Source organism: Ovis canadensis, chromosome 1 (assembly GCF_042477335.2).
Source record: "Ovis canadensis isolate MfBH-ARS-UI-01 breed Bighorn chromosome 1, ARS-UI_OviCan_v2, whole genome shotgun sequence".
NCBI lineage: Eukaryota > Metazoa > Chordata > Mammalia > Artiodactyla > Bovidae > Ovis > Ovis canadensis.
Genome location: NC_091245.1, coordinates 26,425,361 through 26,444,871, shown reverse-complemented (window position 1 = coordinate 26,444,871; position 19,511 = coordinate 26,425,361). Strand labels below are relative to the sequence as shown.

Genomic DNA, 19,511 nt, shown 5'->3' with positions numbered 1-19,511 from the left:
AAATCAGTGTTTCTCCAGCTTAGACTTTCTCCAGCCTTTCCTGATTTTTTGCCATGTGCACAGACCTCTATATTATTATTTACGTATTATTTTTCTCAAATGTGGTTCTTTTTTTTTTTACTTAAATTTATTTAAAGGACACATTACTACACAGAGACCCCATATTATGTGGCATGGTAAGAGCATGATCCTAACAATAAATACTACGGGACCAAGCAGTCTTCCTTGGTCCACCAGATTGTGTAGCCTGTTTCTCTCTGTAGCCTGTTTCTCTCTGTGTGAAAGACAGCTTAGAGCAGGGTGATGCTGCTCTCTCCAGCACCACACTGAGGCTTTCTCCTGTACCCTGAGGACAGTCGAGTACTGGGAAGGGCTGCTCCTCCCTGGGACCCTCTGCTTCTTCTCGTCTGTCCCAGGACACATACAGGCTTGGCTGCCATCTGTGGTCCGTGGCCTGGGACCAGGGAAACACTCATTACAGGCTCTGCAAGTCCTCAGTTTTGTTTTGTTTTGTTTTGTTTTGTTTTTTTAAATAAGAAGGCCCTTTGGTCCTGAGCAGGATCTCAGGATGATGATGGAAGAACACGAGAAAGTCTGAGAGGTGGGACAGGGTGGCCTGGCCAGGAAGAGAGGGTGGCAAGGCCGGAGCAAGAGGGACCTCCTGCACCCACCAGCTCCAGCTTCGTCTTTGTTCCAAAGTCAAGGGGGTTGTGGAGGGTTTGCAGCTGGGGTGAGGCAAGTCAGATGTGTCTATTAGAAAGATCAGGAACACACCCTAGGATAGGCAGTGGGGCAGAAACTGCTGGTAGTGATACAAGCGTAGTCTGGCTTCTTGCTCCTCCCCAGGCAGGCTCTTGGAGCCTTCTCCTCCTGGCAGCCTTCCCAGCCTGCAGTTTCTATGGCCCTGTCTGTGCCCTGAGCCTGTGGTTAGGATTATCTGCCTCCTTGTCATTTCTACTCCCCGACCAGACTTGGGGCTGCTCAGGGCCTTGGCGCCTGAGCAGGTGGCTATAGGGAGGAATGGGGAAGGGGCTATTAGGGAGGTAGGGGACGCTGTCGCCTTTGCCCTGGCTGTGGCAGTGGGGTCCTCTGCCCCCAGCAAGATGGCTGAGGCACTGAGAGGGATGGCCTCTTGTTCCTGGTTGCGTGGCCTCCAGGGCTCCAGGCTCGGAGCCCAGCGCTGTCTGGCCCCTTCCGCAGCAATGTTGCCCTCACAGCTGTCGAGGGACCTCCCTTCCCCTCCCCTGCCCCAGGTCGCGGGGTAGAGCTGGGGGCCTCGGGCCTGGCTGCCTCAGCTGTCCCCGTCTTTCCCCCAGGACTACGGGCTGCTGCAGCTGGAGGAGGGTGCATCGGGGCACAGCTTCCGCGCCGTGCTCTGCGTCATGCTGCTGCTCTGCTACCACACCTTCCTCACCTTCGTGCTTGGTAGGAGCGCCCTCCCAGTGAGCGCCGGGGCCTCTGGGCTTTGACTGCCTCTAAGGGCAGGGGTGAGAGGGCAAGGGGCTGCTGGCCCCCAGGACTGGGGAGGGGGCCCTGAAACCAGAAACAGTAGAACCGCAACTGTCAAGGGGCCTGGACACTCACTTCTTTACAGTGTGACTGGGTTCCAGACTCGATTTTCTCATCTGTGAAATGGGGGTGGGTCCTGCCCACCTTGTAGAGGGCATGAGGATGCTGTCAGCCCTGGGGTCTTATTCAGTCCTCACATCACCCTGGACACAGAAGAGTTATCATCCACATTTCACAGAGCAGAAATGGAGACCCTGAGAAGCCCCTGGCAGGTTGCTGGGAGGATCACCAGGGAGGATGGTGATGAGTCCTGTTGTCCCCCACCTCCTTCAGGCACCGGGAACGTCAACATCGAGGAGGCAGAGAAGCTCTTGAGACCCTACCTGAAGCGATACCCTAAGGTGAGCCTCACCTCCTGGCAGACACCTGCAGCCCACATGTGCCCTGTGGACCCCCACAAACCCAGATACGTGTCATTGTAGGGCGCCATCTTCCTGTTCTTTGCGGGGCGGATTGAAGTCATTAAAGGCAATGTTGATGCGGTAAGTAACAGGGGTCTGAGCCAGTGCTGGAGGCCCCTCAGGTCTTCCAGGTCAGTGGGACTGCAGACACACAGACAGGGGACAGGCAGACCAGGAGGGGGCCTGAGAGAAGACCCACGAAGGGAGCGGGCCCAGGAGAGGCACTGCCAAGACGGGAGAGTCTGGGAGGGCGAGGGAGGAGGTGGCAGTGCTGGTGAGTGGGATTGGCAGGGAGAAAGAGGGATACAGCGCCCTTGAGTAAGGCAGAGAGGCTGGAGGGTCCACTGTGCAGGGAAGGGGGACAGGCTGGAGCCTGCTGCTAGGGGCGAAGCAGGCGCCTGGAAGGCCTGACTAAGGATCTGGGCTCCAAGGTGGGAGGGAGCCGTGGAAAGGGTGAGAGAGGGGAGGCTTACCACCCTGGCAGAATCCCCAGCACTAAGCCAAGGCCCAGGACAGACCCCGTGACTTGGAGTTCTGGCACTTCCCGCTGGTCCTGGCTGTGGTTCCTCAGGCCGAAGGACAGATGCCCCGGGTCCAAGTCACTTTGTGGAAGCTGCTGGAACCTTTGGAGTTTGCTCTGAGGCAGAGACATCATTGTATCACTTTAACACTTCCCACTGCCTATCATGCCTCTGTTATAGCTCTGTCCCACACCCTTTCGCTTTGTGCCGAAAGACTAGAGTCCCTAGGAGGGTTGGTAACTGGGCCCAAGGTCATGTAAGGCTTTGAGGATAGAACCGGGACTGGCGGCCATACCTGCTGTCTCCCCGATGCTGCTGCTCGCCCCCCTCCTGAGGCTGGCATGGGGCTGGGGCCGCTGTGGAGCTGGGCAGGGATGGAGGGTGTGGCGGGGGGTTGGGGCAGATGGCTGGGGCTGGGGGGTACTGGCAGAGGCTCAGTGGCAGGTGCCCGCAGGCCGTCCGGCGGTTCGAGGAGTGCTGCGAGGCCCAGCAGCGCTGGAAGCAGTTCCACCACATGTGCTACTGGGAGCTGATGTGGTGCTTCACCTACAAGGGCCAGTGGAAGATGGCCTACTTCTACGCAGACCTGCTCAGCAAGGAGAACTCCTGGTCCAAGGTGGGCTGGCACCACATGCTGGGGGAACAGGGAGACCAGAAGACCCGCCTAGATTGGCCATGAGCCCCCAGACCAGGACCAAACCCCTAACTGAACACAGACATCTCAGCTATAATTTAAGCAAAACCACAAATTCTACTAGACCTCAGGGTTGGAAGGAACTAAAGACCACGGGAAACAGGTGACCTTTAGAACTACAAGGTGTCGAGATTTTTAGCCACAAGGGACAGAAGTGTCACTCACATGGTCTGAGTGAGTGTTGCCCAACATAACTTTCTGTCACAGTGAAAATGCTCTATGCTGTCCAGTGTAGAAGCCCCCAGCCACACGTGCACGCCAAGCTCTTGAAATCTGTCTGCTGCAACTGGGAAACTGGATGTTTTCAATTGTATTCTATTTTAGTTACTTTAAATGTAAAAAGTCACATGGAGCTAGTGGACATGTTACCTGACTATGCAGGTGTAAACACAAAGGCTTATTGGTTCATAAAACTGAAAATTCTAGGTACATCTGATTTCAGGTTGGGCTGAATCCAGGAATTCTAAGTGGTTTGGGCTAATTTTTTCCAGCTGGGACTACGCTCTTCTCTGTGACTTCTTCACTGTACAGGCAGGTTCTCTCCATGTGCCAGCAGGGTGGCTATGGGCTGCCTGTTCCTGTATCATCTCTCCCATTTGGTTTCAACCAAAGTCCCATGATAGAGCCTCATTGGCCTACATAGATCATAGGCCAGTGCCTGGAAACAGGGGTGGGAAGACCCCTCATGGATTAGAAGTAGGAGAGGGGTGATTCGCCAGAAGAAAAATGAGGTGATGCCCCAGAATAAGTGTTGGGAGTGAGCATTAAGGAGATGCCACGGAGGCGAAACAAAACAGATGCTCAGCATAAATGCTTATCATGGTTCAATTCAGTTCAGTCACTCAGTTGTGTCTGACTCTTTGCAACCCCATGGACCGCAGCACTCCAGGCTTCCCTGTCCATCACCAACTCCTGGTAACTTGCTCAAACTCATGTCCATCGAGTTGGTGATGCCATCCAACTATCTCATCCTTTGTCATCCCCTTCTCCTACCTTCAGTCTTTCCCAGCATCAGGGTCTTTTCCAATGGGTTAGTTCTTCATATCAGGTGCCCAAAGTATTATCATGGTAAGTAGTGAAATAAGTATCAGCCATTATCATCACAGAGTAATGATAGCACAGAATGCTGAACTAAGAGTCTTAGAATCATTTAGAGCATCAGAGAGCATCCGCTATTGTGAAATCCATAGCACGTATGTCTCAGTGACCCTGATTTTCTCATCTTTCCCCCACCTCTGCATGAAAGTCCCTATTCAGTCACCTTGCCTAGGGCCCAGGCTGAAAGGGACTCTCTGGCTCAGGGCTGGCTTCCCTGGTGGCTCAGATGGTAAAGAATCTGCCTGCAGTGCAGGAGACCTGGATTCAATTCCTGGGTTGGGAAGATCCCTAGAGAAGGGAATGCCAACCCACTTCAGTATTCTTGCCTGGAGAATTCCACCGACAGAGGAGCCTTGTGGACTACAGTCTGTGGGGTTACAAAGAGTCGGACACAACAGAGTGACTTTCACTTTCGCTGGCTCAGGGCAGGCGGGGCTGGGAGGAGGAGTGGGCTTTCACTGAGCTCTGACTGTGTGCCCAGCGCTTGTCCTTTCCTCCACATGACACCCAGTGAGGTAGATGTTACCTTCATCAGGCACATGAGAGACACGGAGGCTGAGAGGGTGAGACTTCCCTGGGCCACACAGCAGCTGGTGACACACACGGGATCTGAAGGCAGTTTTGTGTGACTCCAAGGCCTCTGCTTTTCCCTCGCTCCTCAGTTCCCCTGAGTAGGCCCAGCTTGCCCCAAGACCACCTTGCTGTTGAAGGCACTTCCTCAGGCCCAGCCCCTGTGGGCCAGCATTCATCCCTCATCCCTCCCCCTGCCAACAAAGCCTCCAGGAACCTTTTTAAATTAAAGTGATCTAGAAGCCTGCTTGTGAAGTGGGGCAGGCAGCTGGGCCTTCTACCCGGGGAAGAAGAGACCTGAGGTGGCCACCCAGCTGCTGTGAGGAGCAGAGGCGGGGCGGGCCAGGCCTCCCACGCGCCAGCAAGTCTGCCTGGGAGTTGGCTCAGCCTTCAGCTCTGTGGCTGTGGGGTGGTCAGCCCCCCTCTCTCTGCAATGCTTTCTCAAAAGGGTTTCCTGTGAAAGTAGGTAGAGGTTGTGGCACCTCGAGTTCTGGGGCCTCATTCATCCCTAAATTCCAGTGCTTGGCTACTAAAGTCCCCTGGCTTCCAGCTCTAGGGAGTTGGCCTATGGCTACTGCCCTGCGTGCCGGCCCCTCTGTTCAGTGTCTGACTGTGCTCGGCTGGCTCACCCCTGTGGGCCTCATCCCTAGAGCTTGCAGCCCGTGCTTGTCTGGCTCACCCCGTGGGCCCTCTGCTCAGTCTGCCTGTGTTCGGCTGGCTCACCCTGTGGGCCCTCTGCTCAGTATCTGCCCGTGCTTGGCTGGCTCACCCTGTGGGCCCTCTGCTCAGTGTCTGCCCGTGCTAGGCGGGCTCTCCCCTGTGGGCCTCACCCCTCGTGCTTGTAGCCAGAAACCAGGCGGTGACAAGTGTGTGCTCAGTGCCACAATGGGGGCATCAAGAGGGGCTCAGAGGCGGCCCTGAGTGGCCCAGCCAAGAGGACAAGGAAGGCTTCTGGAAAAGGAGATGTCTGAACTGAGAGTCTCGAAGGACAAGGAGTTAGGGTGGCAGGACACCCCAGGCCAGGAGAACTGCAGGGGCACAGGCTGGGGAGCCAGGGGCGGCCAGGAGGTCCTGTTTCACCAGGTGAAGGGCTTGTGGGCAGAAGTGCAGGGGGACTGTGGAGGGATCTTCCCCTCTAAGCCACACACTGGAAGCTTCTTGGGGACAAGGACTGTCTGCCTGCACAGAAGCTAGTAGAACAATCCAGCCAAATAAATATGTGGAATCAATAGGCAAACAAGTAACTGGGAGAGAGGACTGCCCCTCAGGCAGGGCGGCTGTGGCTCCATCAGCATGGCCCCATAACATCCCTCAGTAACCTGGATGCCCATGGCTCTCGCCATGCTAGGTCGCTGCATCCGTCCTAATTCCTGCTGACTCAGTGCGGGTGGGGGCCAGGGCTGGGGAAGAAGCTCTGAGAGGAAGCCCACAGATGAGCCTGGCAACGAAGGGACAGTGGGGTCCCAGGCAGAGGGACAGCACAAGCAGGACCCTGAGGTGAGTTCAGGGGGTGATGGGGGAGAGTGGCCCAGAGGAGGAGCTGGAGAAGCCAGTCTCCAGGGCCCTGAGGGGCTGTTTGGGCTTTAGCCTGACAGTGGGGGAGCTCTTGTTGCTTCTGGCTTGTATTTGTGCTTTTAGAAATCTGTCCTGCAGTCGCTCGGCACCCTCACATGCCAGTCCTATTCTAGAGCACGTCAGCTACAACTGAACAGAGCAAAGACCTCGAGGCTCATGTTCTAGTGGGGAGAGAGACAAGAAACATAGATGATGCGCTGTGTAAGATAGCGCCAGGTTCTGGTTAAGCGCCATGAAGAAAAATTGGGCAAGGTGTGGGTGGAGGATGTGGAGAACAGTGTGGTCAGGAGGGGCCTGCCTGAGAAGACACCAGAATGGAGTGAAGGAGCAAGCCAGGCTGACATCTCCGTGAAGACTGTTCCAGGCCTGGTAGATGTTAGGACAGGTGTCAAAGGAAGCTGAAGCCATGAGTTGATATATTCTGGAAACAGCCCAGAGGCCAGTGTGGCTAGAGCGAGGGGGCGCCAGTGGAGAAGCTGGAGGGGAAATTGAGGGAGGCTGCCTCGGGCCTCGCAGGCCGTGACAGGGAATGTGGGCCTTCTCCCTAAGTGCAGTGGGGTATCATGAGTCAAAGAGAGACTGCTGTGACCTCATTCTAAAATGTCCACGTGGCAGCGGTGGGAGAATGGCTGGCAGGGGCAGGAGTGGGAGCAGGACATCAGGAGACCACATGGACCAGGGCGAGGCCTGGAGCGGGAGATGGCATGGAGAGAGAGGGCCAGGCCAGTGGGATTCCAGAGCCCTGGGAAGTCAAGTCCTGAGGGCTGGGTGGCTCAGTACTGGGGCCAGGGGGAGGGAGAAGGCACAGGTGACACCAAGAGGTTAAAGAGGGCTGGGGAACAGATTTCACTGAGGGAAGCATCTTAGCACACCCTGCAAAGACCAGGTTTTCCTCATGTTGTGAAGGGCAGGCCGAGGTGCTGGGGGCAGACTGGAACTGGGAGCAGCCCTGGGTTTCATCATGGGTGGGGCTCCCAGGTGGAAGTTGCTTTCCACCTTCTCCTAAGACTAGACTCCAGGATGTCCGGCTCCCTTCCCTCCTCTACCGGCTATACTTTGCTGGGTAGCAGCTCCAGGGGGCAGGAGCTGTGGTTCAAGACTCGACCACTGGAGGGCAGCACAGAGCCAGGTTCCTCTGGCATTGAACTTCAGGCAAAGGGGAGCGGCTTTCAGGAATACATCTCTGAGATGGGGGTGAGGTTGGGGCTCTGCAAACCACCCCTTATCTTGTCAGCGGATCCCTTGAAGCCACACAAACCTGGGGTCCCTCCCAGCTCTGCCCCTAGCAGCCCTGCGGTCCCAGGAAGCAGAGGTAGGATACAGATTCCTTTCTGGCATTGTCTTTGGGATATATGTAAAGTGCCTGGTACACAAGGCAGTCTCACCAAGGGACCCTGAGATGAGCCACAACCCAGGTCCCTGCCCCTCCTGGCCTCACACTTCTTGTGTATTCCATGCTTTATGCTACCACCCATTTGTATCCCACTTACACACGTCTCTGCCCTCCCTTTGATCAGGATGTTCCTTTTGCCTGGAAGGTCCTTTTTCTGTTTCCGTGAATCTTCCCATTGGCCTTCAAGGGCCCAGTGTGAAGTATCTTCCCTGAAGCCCCTGCTGCCCCGTCTTTGTATCTCCATCCTGTCCTCAGCACCGCCTGGCGCACCCACTAGCTGCTTGCATCTGCCCAGTTGCTTCAAAGTGGAGAGGTCAGGAGCTTAGACATGGCCCAGTACGGATTTAACCCCTAGGTCATGTCCTCAAGTTGCCTCGGCTTCCTCACCCACTTTCTCCCCTGGGGGTTGGGGGTAATAGTGAGGTTCCAGTGAGGTATTTGTGCCAGTTCAGGACTGTGGCTTGGAGGGCAGGTTGCCGACGCTTGACTGTTGCTCTGCCTCACACAGGCCACCTATATCTACATGAAGGCCGCCTACCTCAGCATGTTTGGGAAGGAGGACTACAAACCGTTTGGAGATGACGAAGTGGAGCTGTTCAGGTGGGTCTGGCCATTGCATTCCATCGTAGGTCTCAGCCAGGCCCTGCCCACAGCCGCCCTGAGCAGAGGGGGACGGGGGTCGCCAGCCCCAGGGCCCGGGGCCCCCAGCCCTCCCCAGCCCTCCCCCCACACCGCGCCTGTCGTCGTCTCCCACCCCCACCTCCTCTTGCTGCTGCTGTCAGAGCCCTTTGAATCTGTTCAGAGGTTTTCTTTCACAAAAGTGGTTTTGTCAACATCATTTCCACTGGGCCTCTTTCATCCAGAGTGTAGCACAGATGTGGACACAGGTCCAGAGAGGTTCCTTCTGCCGAGTTAACCTGATACACTCGGAAAAGCAGAGTTGGAATCACGTAAGCAGGATTAAATCTGGCCTCTGCCATTTGTTACCTGTGTCATCTGGGACAGTTTCAGCATCTGTAAAATGGGAATAACAAACTCGGCTTTGCAGGGTTGTTTTGCAGATCAAATAGAGAATAGATTTAAAGAGTCTGTGGTAGGGCCTGGAGCCAGTAAATGGTGGCTGTTTTTATTCCTACCTGCACTGCTGTGTTTGCCTTCTGTGAAGGGCCTAGAGCAGGGCTCAGCCACGGCAGGCCTGAGGAGGGAGCCTCGGGCTTTCCCCCGGTCATGGGAGGGTTGGCCCCAACTTGCAGATACGGCAATGGGTGTGGTCATCGCTTCTGGGCTGTCGCAGTCACAGGGTGCTGTCATTTACTGAGGGACTTAGTTTCTTTATCTTGTGTAACTCTTCTAGAAGATCTGTGAGGGTAAGAATCCGTGGGGAAATAAGAGTTATTTTTCCTCCATCCTTCTAGATTCTTGGCTGAGACCCTCATAATAAGATTAATGGAAAAGCAAACAGAAATGTAATAACTTCTGTATGGGAGGGACCCAGGAAAACCGAGGTGACTCTCTGAAATGGCCCAAGCTGTTACCTTAAATGCCATCTCCAGCTAAAACAAGAAAGAAGAGTTAGTTGAATGGGGAGCCAGTTATGGGAGGTTTTCAGGTAAAAGAGAGGGTATATGGTTGTTATGCAGACTTTAGTCTCCGCCTTCTTCATTGATAAGTTTCTGGAGATTCAGTCTTCCTCCTCTTCCTGGTCCAGAGAAAGACATCCTTACAAATGACACTTTCCTTGTAAATGTCTCTTACAAGAAGGTTAAATTCTACTAGATTTTCAGAGCATTTTGTGTGTTTGCTGTTTTCTTAAAAATAATCAGCCTAAAATAACCCTTATGCCAAAGACGCATATTTGGGGGTAACAACTTCTTTCCATATCATTGTCTCCATTTCAGGGATAAGAAAGCAGGCCCAGAGAGATTCCACAGTGAATAAGTGGCAGAGGTGTTTGCTGGGGACCTCACAACTAGGTCCAGCTATTTCCTGGGCCTGGACGGCTCAGGTCACAGCCATACCCCCATGATTGTGGCAGAGATTCAGGGCAAGGCAGAGCTGGGGGGATGGGGCCCCAGATGTAGTCTTGCTCAGCTGCATACCACATTTTACTCTACCCTTGGAAACAGCTGAGGAGGCTGCAACTCACATGGCCAGAGTTAATGAAAGGTTTGTGCTGTGTGGTCTTGGGCAGGTCCTTCCCTTTTTGAGTTTTAGTCTCCTCTGTGAAACTAGGGTCAGACTTCTGCTGGGCCCTCAGGAAATGGGGGCTGGGAGTAGACAGGGACGACTGGAAGGCAGAGCAGACCTGAGGAGTGGTGGTGGTGGTCATGTACATTCTCAGCTCTAGCTACGGGTACAGAGGAGCCTGCCTAGCCATAGGAAGTGGTCAGATCTTGCGATAGGGCCTATGAAATTAGGTCGTAGCCACAGGGTATGAATCCAACACTCTCGTCATATAGATGGGGAAAATGAGGCCCAGAGAGGGGTCAAGCAGTGGGCAGGTTGGGGACTCTCAGTTCTAGCATTTTCTTGCCCTCTCTCCATCCTCATCTCTTCCACAGAGCTGTGCCAGGCCTGAAACTCAAGATTGCTGGGAAATCTCTACCCACAGAGAAGTTTGCCATCCGGAAGTCCAGACGCTACCTCTCCCCTAAACCTATCTCGTTGCCCGTCCCTGCTCTGGTGGGTAGGAGGGTCTTGACTGGTCCTGAACTCATTTGGGATTGTGGGGATTAGCTGAGGGTCAGGGATATAGCCAGTGACCCTGGAGGGTATGGACGCAGGACAGAGACCTTCATGACCCCAGGGCCTGGAGATGATTTTACAGATCACCTGGCCCTGGGTGAGGGACACAGGAGTCTGAGCCTGCCTCAGCCTCTGAGAAAGCATGGTCTACTAGGGATGGGGGTGGGCAGGCAGGTGAGCAGGCTGCAGATGCCGGAAAGCAGAAAGCGCAGCTCTCCCAGACAGGCATCTCTCAGCTGTTTGTGTTGCCATCCTGTCTGTTTCTGTCTTGTCACATGGTTTTAATTATTGTTTATACTGTTCCTCTGTCACTGCCCCAAGCTTTTCTGAGGCTGGGACCCGTGTTACAGTCAACTTTGAAATAACAGTAATTGCTGGGATTGTTACTGGGCACATGCTTGTTCAAGGCTCGTTACACCCATTGCCTATTGCCTCATCTGATCTTCACAAGAACCCTCTTAGGTGCTGGTGGCATCTCCATTTTACAGAAGGGGATAAAAAGGCCTAATAGATAAGTAGGAAGCTAAAATAGAGATAAGATATAGGTAGAAAGATGAAATAACTTGTCCAAGTCCCTTAGCTGATGAGTTAGAATTTGAACCCAGGCAGTCTGGTTCCAGAGACCATATTCTGAATCACAGCTATGATGCTAATTCCATGCATGATCTGAGCAGGCATCAGAGCAAGTTCTAGTTTGTTAAGAGTCCTTGTTATTCAAATAATAAGGCAGCCAGAAAGGTAGGAAGGGTACTGCTTCAGAGACCTGGCTCTGCTGTTCACTAATTGTGTGACCTTGGATATAGGGTTTCCTTTCCCTTAATGTAAATATCTACCTTGCCCATTTCATAGAGCAGGTATGAAAGTCTGCTGATAAAAACTTATTAAAATTACTGCAGAAATTAACAAGTTCAGTATTTATGTAGAATTTATTTTGAGCTTATATCCTGAATATCTTTAAATAAATTTTGAACTATTTTACAATTAAAAATATAAAATAAAGCTGTCATCAAATGGGGGCATATGTTGTAAGGAGGGGCAGGGAAAGCAGCTAACCGGATATTTAGGGGAGAATTTCCAAAACTGTAACCTGCAAGATGCTATGTGTGCATAAGATTATTTCTGTGATTAAATACATTTGGGAAAGACCGGCCTGAACAAAGTTTACATACTGTAGACCTTCTTGGAGCCTTTATATGCTCATCTGCATGGTAGGTCTCCGAGAAGAAGCTGAAATGCAGTTTTTCCCTGTTATTTAGCCACAGAACTCTTTTAGACCATGTAATGATTTACTAAGTACTTGTCAAAACTTAAAGTCCCTCCCTAGAACATAATAAGAACTATAAAAAGTCTTTCTAGAACTTTATGTATACAAATCACTATCATGTCCATTGCTTGGTTCGATAGTTTAGGAAATGCTAATCTCGGCTAACAGAATTACTAGAATGAAAATTTAGTATTCTGAGCTTCCTGGCAGTTAAGGCAAAGAAAGAAATCATATGTTTCATAGATGGAAACGCAGGCCCACTGCCTTAGTGAAATAGGAGAGAAGGTATCTTGGTCTTAAGCCCCTGAAGAGCTTACGTCAACTATGATTCCTCTGGTGCAGGAGGCCTTGTTAGCTGGAGCAAGGAAGACAACTCCCTGGAGAGTGTGGGGCATGACTTTGTTCTCAAAGGATGGGAAATTTGGACAGAGAGATTGGGAGAGTGCAGACTAGTGCCCTAGGGATCCAGGAACAGAAATGTAATTGAAAACTATATGAGGAGAAGAGTGAGAATACTGGTCCATCTTAAATTCTCACAGGGATAAGGAGAGATCTCAATAATAAGTAAGAGATAAGAATCCCTATCACTCCCTCAAGCCTACAGCTTCAAAGGCTGGGCTGAGACTTGTCATGGAAGATTAGAGCTAGAAGGGCCTTTAGTGATCCTCATCTGAGCTACACATTTTATAGATGGAGAAACTTGAAGCCCCACTGGGGAGGAAACCTAGGACTGACTTGCTCCCCTGCCCCTAGGAAATGATGTACATTTGGAATGGCTACGCTGTGATTGGGAAGCAGCCGGAACTCACAGATGGGATCCTTGAGATTATCATCAAGGCCGAAGAGATGCTGGAAAAGGGCCCAGGTGACTACCCTAGGCCCTTGAACTGGCCAGGCTGGGTCTGACCACAGGTCTTTACAGCTGAAGGTTCCCTCTACCCAAAATGTCCTTCCTCACTTCTCCACCCTGGTAATTGTCCTCTGCCTTTCTAGGCTGAGTTTCAGTGACAGCTCCTCCAAGAAGCTGCCCCTTGTCCCCCAGGGAGCATCAGGGCCTCTGCTGGGCTCCCACAAGCCCCGAGCTTCCTTCAGTCGGTCCTGATTTCACTGCATTGTCATCGTCTCAGTATCTGTCTTTCCTCCCCAGATGTGTGCTCCCTGCAGACAGGGGCTATGTGCGAGCCATCTCTGTGTCCCCAGGGCCCAGCAGAGTAGGGGCTCCAAGAGTAACTGTTGGGCAAATGAACAAAGCTGTCTTCCCTCACTCCCCTGTTCTCAGAGAATGAGTACTCAGTGGATGATGAGTGCTTGGTGAAGCTGCTGAAAGGCCTGTGTCTGAAATATCTGGGCCGTGTCCAGGAGGCTGAGGAGAATTTCAGGAGCATCTCTGCCAAGTAAGTGCTTCTGTGGCTGCGCTCGCTCCAGATGGCCTCCTGCTGGGCCCAGGGCTCCAGGGTGGCGTTTTCTGGGCTTCTCTCTCCCTATGCACACGTGCACGGTGCCTGGCTCTGGCCTGCTCCTCCTCGCTTCCCATGTACTAGTTTCTGTTTTGTGCCAGGACCCTTCTAGGCCCAGATCGTTAGACCTTGTCCTCCAGGGCCACCAGACTGCCCAGCGACAGGAGCCCATCTGCAGTGTTTCCTGTGAATGGTGCCCCCTGGAGTTTGTAACTGAGGATCTCTGTCCTTGGGGAGTACAGATATTAGAGAGACAGCTATAGGTAACTTAATCTGGTATGGTGAGGGCTGTGCTAGAGGAAAGCAGAGAGGCCAGCAGGTGCCAGGAGGAGGGACCTGAACCTAATGCTAGACACCAAGAAAGGCTTTCCAGTAATGCCACTTCAGTTGGAAAGTTCAGGCAGAGAAAGCAAGGAAAGAGGAGTTTTAAGTGGAGCAGGTAGAGGATGTGCTAATGCCTGGACACAGGAAAGACACCTGAGGTCGGGCGGTCAGTCCTTCCCTGCTTAGGTGAAGCCATAGAGGGAAAGGGTTGCAGATGAAATAAAGGCGGTGGGGGGAGGGGGGTGCAGGGTTGGGGACTGAGGTGGAGGTGGTCCTAGGACATGACGTGAACCATAGGTTGTCAGGGACTTGGGGCCCCAGGTGCAGAGGACTGGAAGGCTTTGCTGTGGTTCTTAAGTCTTTCTAGGGCTAAATAGTGGGAACCTTCCAAGCTGGAATTCAGGTCAGAAAACCCCACGAGACCATGAGTTGGATCCTCCCATTTGGGAGACGCTCAGGAGGAGTCTGACGGACGTGCCCAAAGGATGTCTCAAGAGCAGAGCCTGTAAGCTGTGTTTTCTTCTGTCCTACAGTGAAAAGAGGATTAAATATGACCATTACTTGATCCCAAATGCCCTGCTGGAGCTGGCCCTGCTGTTTATGGAGCAAGGCAGAAATGAAGAGGCCGTCAAACTCTTGGAAACTGCCAAGTAAGGCTTGATTTGCCTTGGCCTGGCCTTTGTTCCCCATGAGCTCAGGGGAGGCAGAGGTGCCAGGCGGCAGTGTGAAAGGGTGCTGGCAAAGGCAGTGTAGCAGCCCAGAGGCTGGGCCCACGTCCCGGGGGAACCCAGCTCTCACCTGGTTGTAGGGAGGCTTCTCCCCTAATTTACCAAAGAGGAACTGAAATCCCAGACTCAGTGACTGAGTTATCCAGGGTCACACCGCAAGCTGCAGGGCTGGTGTGAAGATGCAGGTCTCCTGCCTCTAGCCCATGGATCTTGAAAGCATTCCTTCACACTGGGCCCCAAAGGACCAAGAGTGGCTCCAGAGGGCACGATGACAGGTAATCCCTATTAAATTTAAGCCCAACTCTTTCTTTAAACAGAGATAGGGATCAGCCTTTAAAAATATCCCTTGGCTAGTGGGTTCCCACAGCTCAGACTAAGGGAAAAATCACAACCTGGAGCATCTTCACATGTCTGATTCTCTGGTCTCTTCCAGGCAAAACTATAAGAATTATTCCATGGAGTCAAGGACACATTTTCGAATCCAGGCAGCCACACTCCAAGCCAAGTCTTCCCTAGAAAAGGGCAACAGATCTATGGTCTCATCAGTGTCCTTGTAGTTTTGTGCAGCAGTCCCAGGCTAGAAGACAGAATCAGCTGGACAGAGCTCCTGGAAACATTTCAAAAAGAATCCCTCCCCCTGCCCTGCCTTTGGGGTCCACCGGTGCTCCAGTGGGACAGCACGACATAGGCGTCTGTGCAGAAGTGAAGCCAGCATGCTCACTAGTGCAGCCAAGGGCTTTGGTCAAGGCCAGAGCAGGTGGAGCTCCCTGCCTGCCCTGTCACACATACGGGTACTTGTTTTTCACTGTGATGTTAAGAAAATGTATGAACAGTTTACATTTTCCTTAGAAATACACTGATGGAATCAAAGTTGGCTTTTGGGGAAAAAAACCACCAACCAACCACCTGTATGTAAATCATTGTTAGACTTCAGCGAGGTCTCAGCTTCCAGGGCTGGAAGGACCCAAAAGAGGATCTGGACCTCAGGCTTCGAGATTTCTGAGGGCTGAACACAGAGGTTTCACACAATCCCACTACCTTACTTCTTACAGTCCCTTTGTAATTCTGCAATTGAAAAAAACAAACATGTCTTTTTAGTGAGATAATCTTGAGTCCATTTGTAGGAAAAAACATCAATTCCCACTACTAAGGAATGGTGATATCGAGGCCTGAAGGAAGGGGAGCGCTTTCTGTGCCAAAGCCGAGAAATTTGGCAGGTAAAGTTTCTCAGACACTAGTCTGCTATACGCCAAACTGAAACCACTGGGAATGATTTATGAAAGACAAAAAATCTTCTATACTTCAAGGTACATTTATTTACTGATAGTATTTTTCTTAGAAACAGAATGGTTATTCTTAGCCTGTTTATGTATGTTTTAGATTTTTCAGTCAAGAGAAAAGCTATATTTCAGTAATAAAACTTATACACTTCAGAGATCATACAACATCTATTTCAGTAAAATACTTTGTTGCTTGAATTCTTGGGCAGGGCAGAAAGTTTCAATCAGAAGCCATATGGCCCAAGCATGTTTTATTTAGACAACCTAATGTTTTAAAATTTTCAGAATAAGTTAACATTTAAAAATGGGGAGACTTCACAAATAAATCTGGCTCCTGGCTTCTTACTTTAAAAATCTGGCAATACTGGGCCTCATTTTCACAAGGCAACAATCAGTTGGAGCTGAGCAGAAGCTCTTTTCAACACTTATCCTTCTGGCCCCTAAAAGTGTCTTACTAACTCAAACACACAAATGCAGTTTCTGTAAGGGAAGGACCACAGACGACTTTTCCAATCTTCCAGCCTGCTGTATTTAGCAAACACTTTTAGGCATATGCTAGGGACAGGGAGGTTTATTCAGTTAATATACAACTAAGTTTCCTTGACTGATATTGAATGAAGTTATGGGTTTTAGGTAAAGCATATTCTCATTTTCGACTGAAAAGACAGTCGAAAGATCCTCTTTCTGTCAGAACAGAAATGCTACTGAAGGAAAGCTCCAGTATCTTGTTAGAACTAGACAAAAGAATGCTTTCCACAAAGGGCAAGCTCTCTTCCACAGCCTGGATCCTGGGCGCCCAGCCCAGCAGGGCAGGTGAAAGGGGTGAACTAGAGCTAGACTGCTGAACAGGGTGGCCTCTTGGCCTCCCTCACATATCAGAATGGAACCCATCGCAGTATAAAAGCAGCACTGGTCACCACATACCAAGCATAAAATTGCCATTTAAAAAGCCTTTCTTTCAGTGTTCATTTTAGGTGTTTTTGAACTCTTTATGCCAAGGTGATCTCCTAGTTGTTGCTGTTTCCTTCTGGGCCTCACGCATTAGCCGCCCAGCCGTCTGCTGCCCTGGCTGCCGACATATTGGTTTTGTCTCCTTTATCCTACCTGCAGCTTGAGCTCCTCCCTCAAACACGCTTGTGAGGGAGGTCCCCAGCAGTCCAACGGTTAAAACTTGGTGCTTTCACGGATGTGGCCAGGGTTCGATTCCTGGTCAGGGAGCTAAGATCCTGCAAGCTGGATGGCCAAAAACAAACACACACATATGTGAAGGAACGTGAAAATGCTGGGTGTCTACACCACTGTATCCTTGTGCAGAGGCCTCTGAAGGTGAAAATGCTGTCTTGAGAGTCTCACTGTGTCTTGAGCCATTTCTGGTCATTGCTTCTCTAACACTGCAGACCTTCCTAGCACATCTGCCCTAAAAAGGCAGCTGATCGGGTGAGGAGATTTCTGGCCTCCAAGTAAGGAGACCTAATTGCAGCCCCTGCTTTGCTACTACTGCTTTTTCAGTGTGACCCTGGGAGTCATGGAGCCTCTAAAATTTAGTAATTTGAACTAGATTAAGGCTCTCTCCTGCTGTCAACAGTTCTAATTCTGGTCAAGTCTGTTTCTGGGCTTTCATCTTCAAAAAGAGGCAACTGATCTGTACCTCTCTACCTTTTGTCAAAGGCTTGTGTCCCCAGGTGGCTTATGAGAAGTAATGATAGACTCCCTCAATCAGGGGGCCTCTACAGTGGTCCAGGACACCCAGAGAGCAACTAATCCTCATTTGCGGAAAGTCTGAATCCTTGCCACACAGAGGAACTCAGTTGTTAGGGAGCAGCAACTGTGTAACATGCTCTGAACAGGCTCTTGGCAACAAAGTCTACTCTGCCTCTCACTGGTCCCAGGCCTTGAACTGGCAGGGTAGCTTCCAGCAGTATGCTGGTCCCTATCAGCTCTCCCATATGTTGGCAGGATTCCCTATTCCTTATCTCTCAAGTCAGAAAAGGAGCGTTTCCAAGACAGCTATCGTCATTCACAGCAAAGAAGCCATGACCTGACAGTGAAGCCAGGACTCTAAAAGGCCAGCACCAACCAAACACTTGGCTCAGGTCTGAGTGGGAGATTCCCAGCAACAGGGGGAGCACTGGGGGGTTTTAGAAAGCCCCAGCCTGCTGCGTGCCTGAATCATTCAACAGGGGAATAAAATCCAGATACTTTTCTCTGGAGTGACTCCCAAGCTGATTTCTTCTAAGATGGTAAGGAGTGGAAAACAGTCTTCCTCTTTGCTTCAAATTTAGTCCAACAGTGTGCCTTCTCAACAGTTCTTTTATGTCCTTAGCACCATCACACTAATTCACTAATAAATGTGAGGTGTCTGGACTCTGAAAACCATTAGCAAATGGGAACTTCTCACCTGCACCCTCAGATGCAGTTTTCCAAGGCTGGAAAGTGCCTTTCTGCTTGAGTTAGCACAGCTCTGTGGAAATCTGGTGCAAAGTTCATCACTGTCTGACAGGGTGAAGTAAATCCACAAACAAGGAGCCCGCAGGGCCTTAAAAATCCATTTTGAAGTAGTGAGCAGTCTATGAGTTGCTTCCACTGTCTACTTAGCTCTTAAAATGACAAAATAGAGCCCTTACTTTGGGAAGATACAGAATTACAGAAGATTGCTGTGGACGTCTAAATATTAAGTGCTACTTACCAGTTGTGAGTCTAAGTCGTCCACACGTATCTAATCCTCAAAAACCACTCTATGAAGTAGGGCTATTATGGCCATTTTTCAGATGAGAAAACTGAGAGAGGTTAAACAACTTGCCTAAGACCACACAGCTATTATGCATCAGAAATATCTGAAGCCAAGCAGTTGAACTCTAAAGCTCATGCTTTGCTAAACTACTGGTCAAGCTTTCCAATTATTAGCTTCAAGTTGGATCTGATTTAATTGACCCTTGGGCCAGTGTTAAATAAGGAAAAGGTACTGGCTAACAACTCAAAACACTAAAAATCCTTGGCTTGGAGTGCACGGAATTATGTCTGTGTGGCATGGTTCCCCACATGGCACTTGGCATCATGAGGTAGGGGCAGGGTCTAAATTGGACAAAGGCAATCCTTAAGCAACCATATTTGCTCGTAAAATTAGGATGTTGGAGGAAAATGTATGAGCTAATCCCAGTTGAAGAGGTAGAGTTCCAGCCAGCTACTCCAGAGATGGAAAGTGAACTGATGCAGAGGCTCAGGCCTGGACTGTGCCTTGAGTCCAAACCATATGCTAGAAGAGATTTGGTATAAGACACTGAGAGGTAGGAACACTGGCAAACTTAGAAGCATATGATGCTGAAGACACTCTTAGAATTTAAGTTTTTAAGTGCTTAAGAGCTCTGGCTGGCCAAATATTTCACATCTGTGGGTCAAAGTGGTTCAGGCCAGAAATCTGTCACCCCTGGGCTAGAGGTGACTTGCAGACATCTATCTATGGAAAAGAGGTAGTGAGCAAATTCATAAGAGAAAAGCCTGATCTACTTTAAAATAGCAACTGTAAATTCTATTATCTACATGGGATAGTGGATATAAGTACAGCTTGAATTCAAATTATTTTACTGCTTTGAGAATGTTTACTCTTCTACAAAATGGGGCTAATGCCAACTGCTTCACAGGCCTGCTGAAGATAAAAAGAATCAACTAAATAAATAGCCTAACTGAACAACAGTCCTTAGTATATTAAGGTACATGTATTGGCCCACATGAACTGTGGGAAGGCAGTGGTGAGTTTGGCCTAGGTGATGACTGAATCAATGAACAGCTCAAGTGCATCCATTAGGCCTTTTCCAACCCTTTACTTTGTTCATAGATTCTCTTGAACTGACTCTTCTGCATGATGGTTCAGACCTTATCCTTACAGCTTTGTAAC

The 19,511-nt window shown here is 50.6% G+C and overlaps 1 protein-coding gene and 1 long non-coding RNA gene across 5 annotated transcripts in view; one reads left to right on the top strand and one right to left on the bottom strand.

The window, feature by feature from the left end:
- TTC39A (tetratricopeptide repeat domain 39A) overlaps positions 1-15,945 on the top strand; it is a 50,085-nt gene extending 34,140 nt beyond the window's left edge. For 3 of the 4 annotated variants that reach the window (XM_069591066.1, XM_069591056.1, XM_069591076.1), the window contains exons 9-18: positions 1,317-1,425; positions 1,843-1,910; positions 1,992-2,051; positions 2,946-3,107; positions 8,330-8,421; positions 10,383-10,503; positions 12,584-12,695; positions 13,110-13,224; positions 14,145-14,261; positions 14,773-15,945. In XM_069591066.1, coding sequence (XP_069447167.1) covers positions 1,317-1,425; positions 1,843-1,910; positions 1,992-2,051; positions 2,946-3,107; positions 8,330-8,421; positions 10,383-10,503; positions 12,584-12,695; positions 13,110-13,224; positions 14,145-14,261; positions 14,773-14,896 — 1,080 coding nt within the window. In that variant the 3' untranslated portion in view covers positions 14,897-15,945. The remainder of the gene's footprint in view (positions 1-1,316; positions 1,426-1,842; positions 1,911-1,991; positions 2,052-2,945; positions 3,108-8,329; positions 8,422-10,382; positions 10,504-12,583; positions 12,696-13,109; positions 13,225-14,144; positions 14,262-14,772) is intronic. The other variant, XR_011257178.1, reaches the window with a different exon arrangement.
- LOC138440944 (uncharacterized) lies at positions 8,615-9,180 on the bottom strand. The gene is made up of 2 exons (XR_011257179.1): positions 8,958-9,180; positions 8,615-8,835 (listed from the first exon to the last, which is right to left on the bottom strand). It is a non-coding gene; the product is annotated as an uncharacterized lncRNA (long non-coding RNA).
- Positions 15,946-19,511: the final 3,566 nt, after the last annotated feature.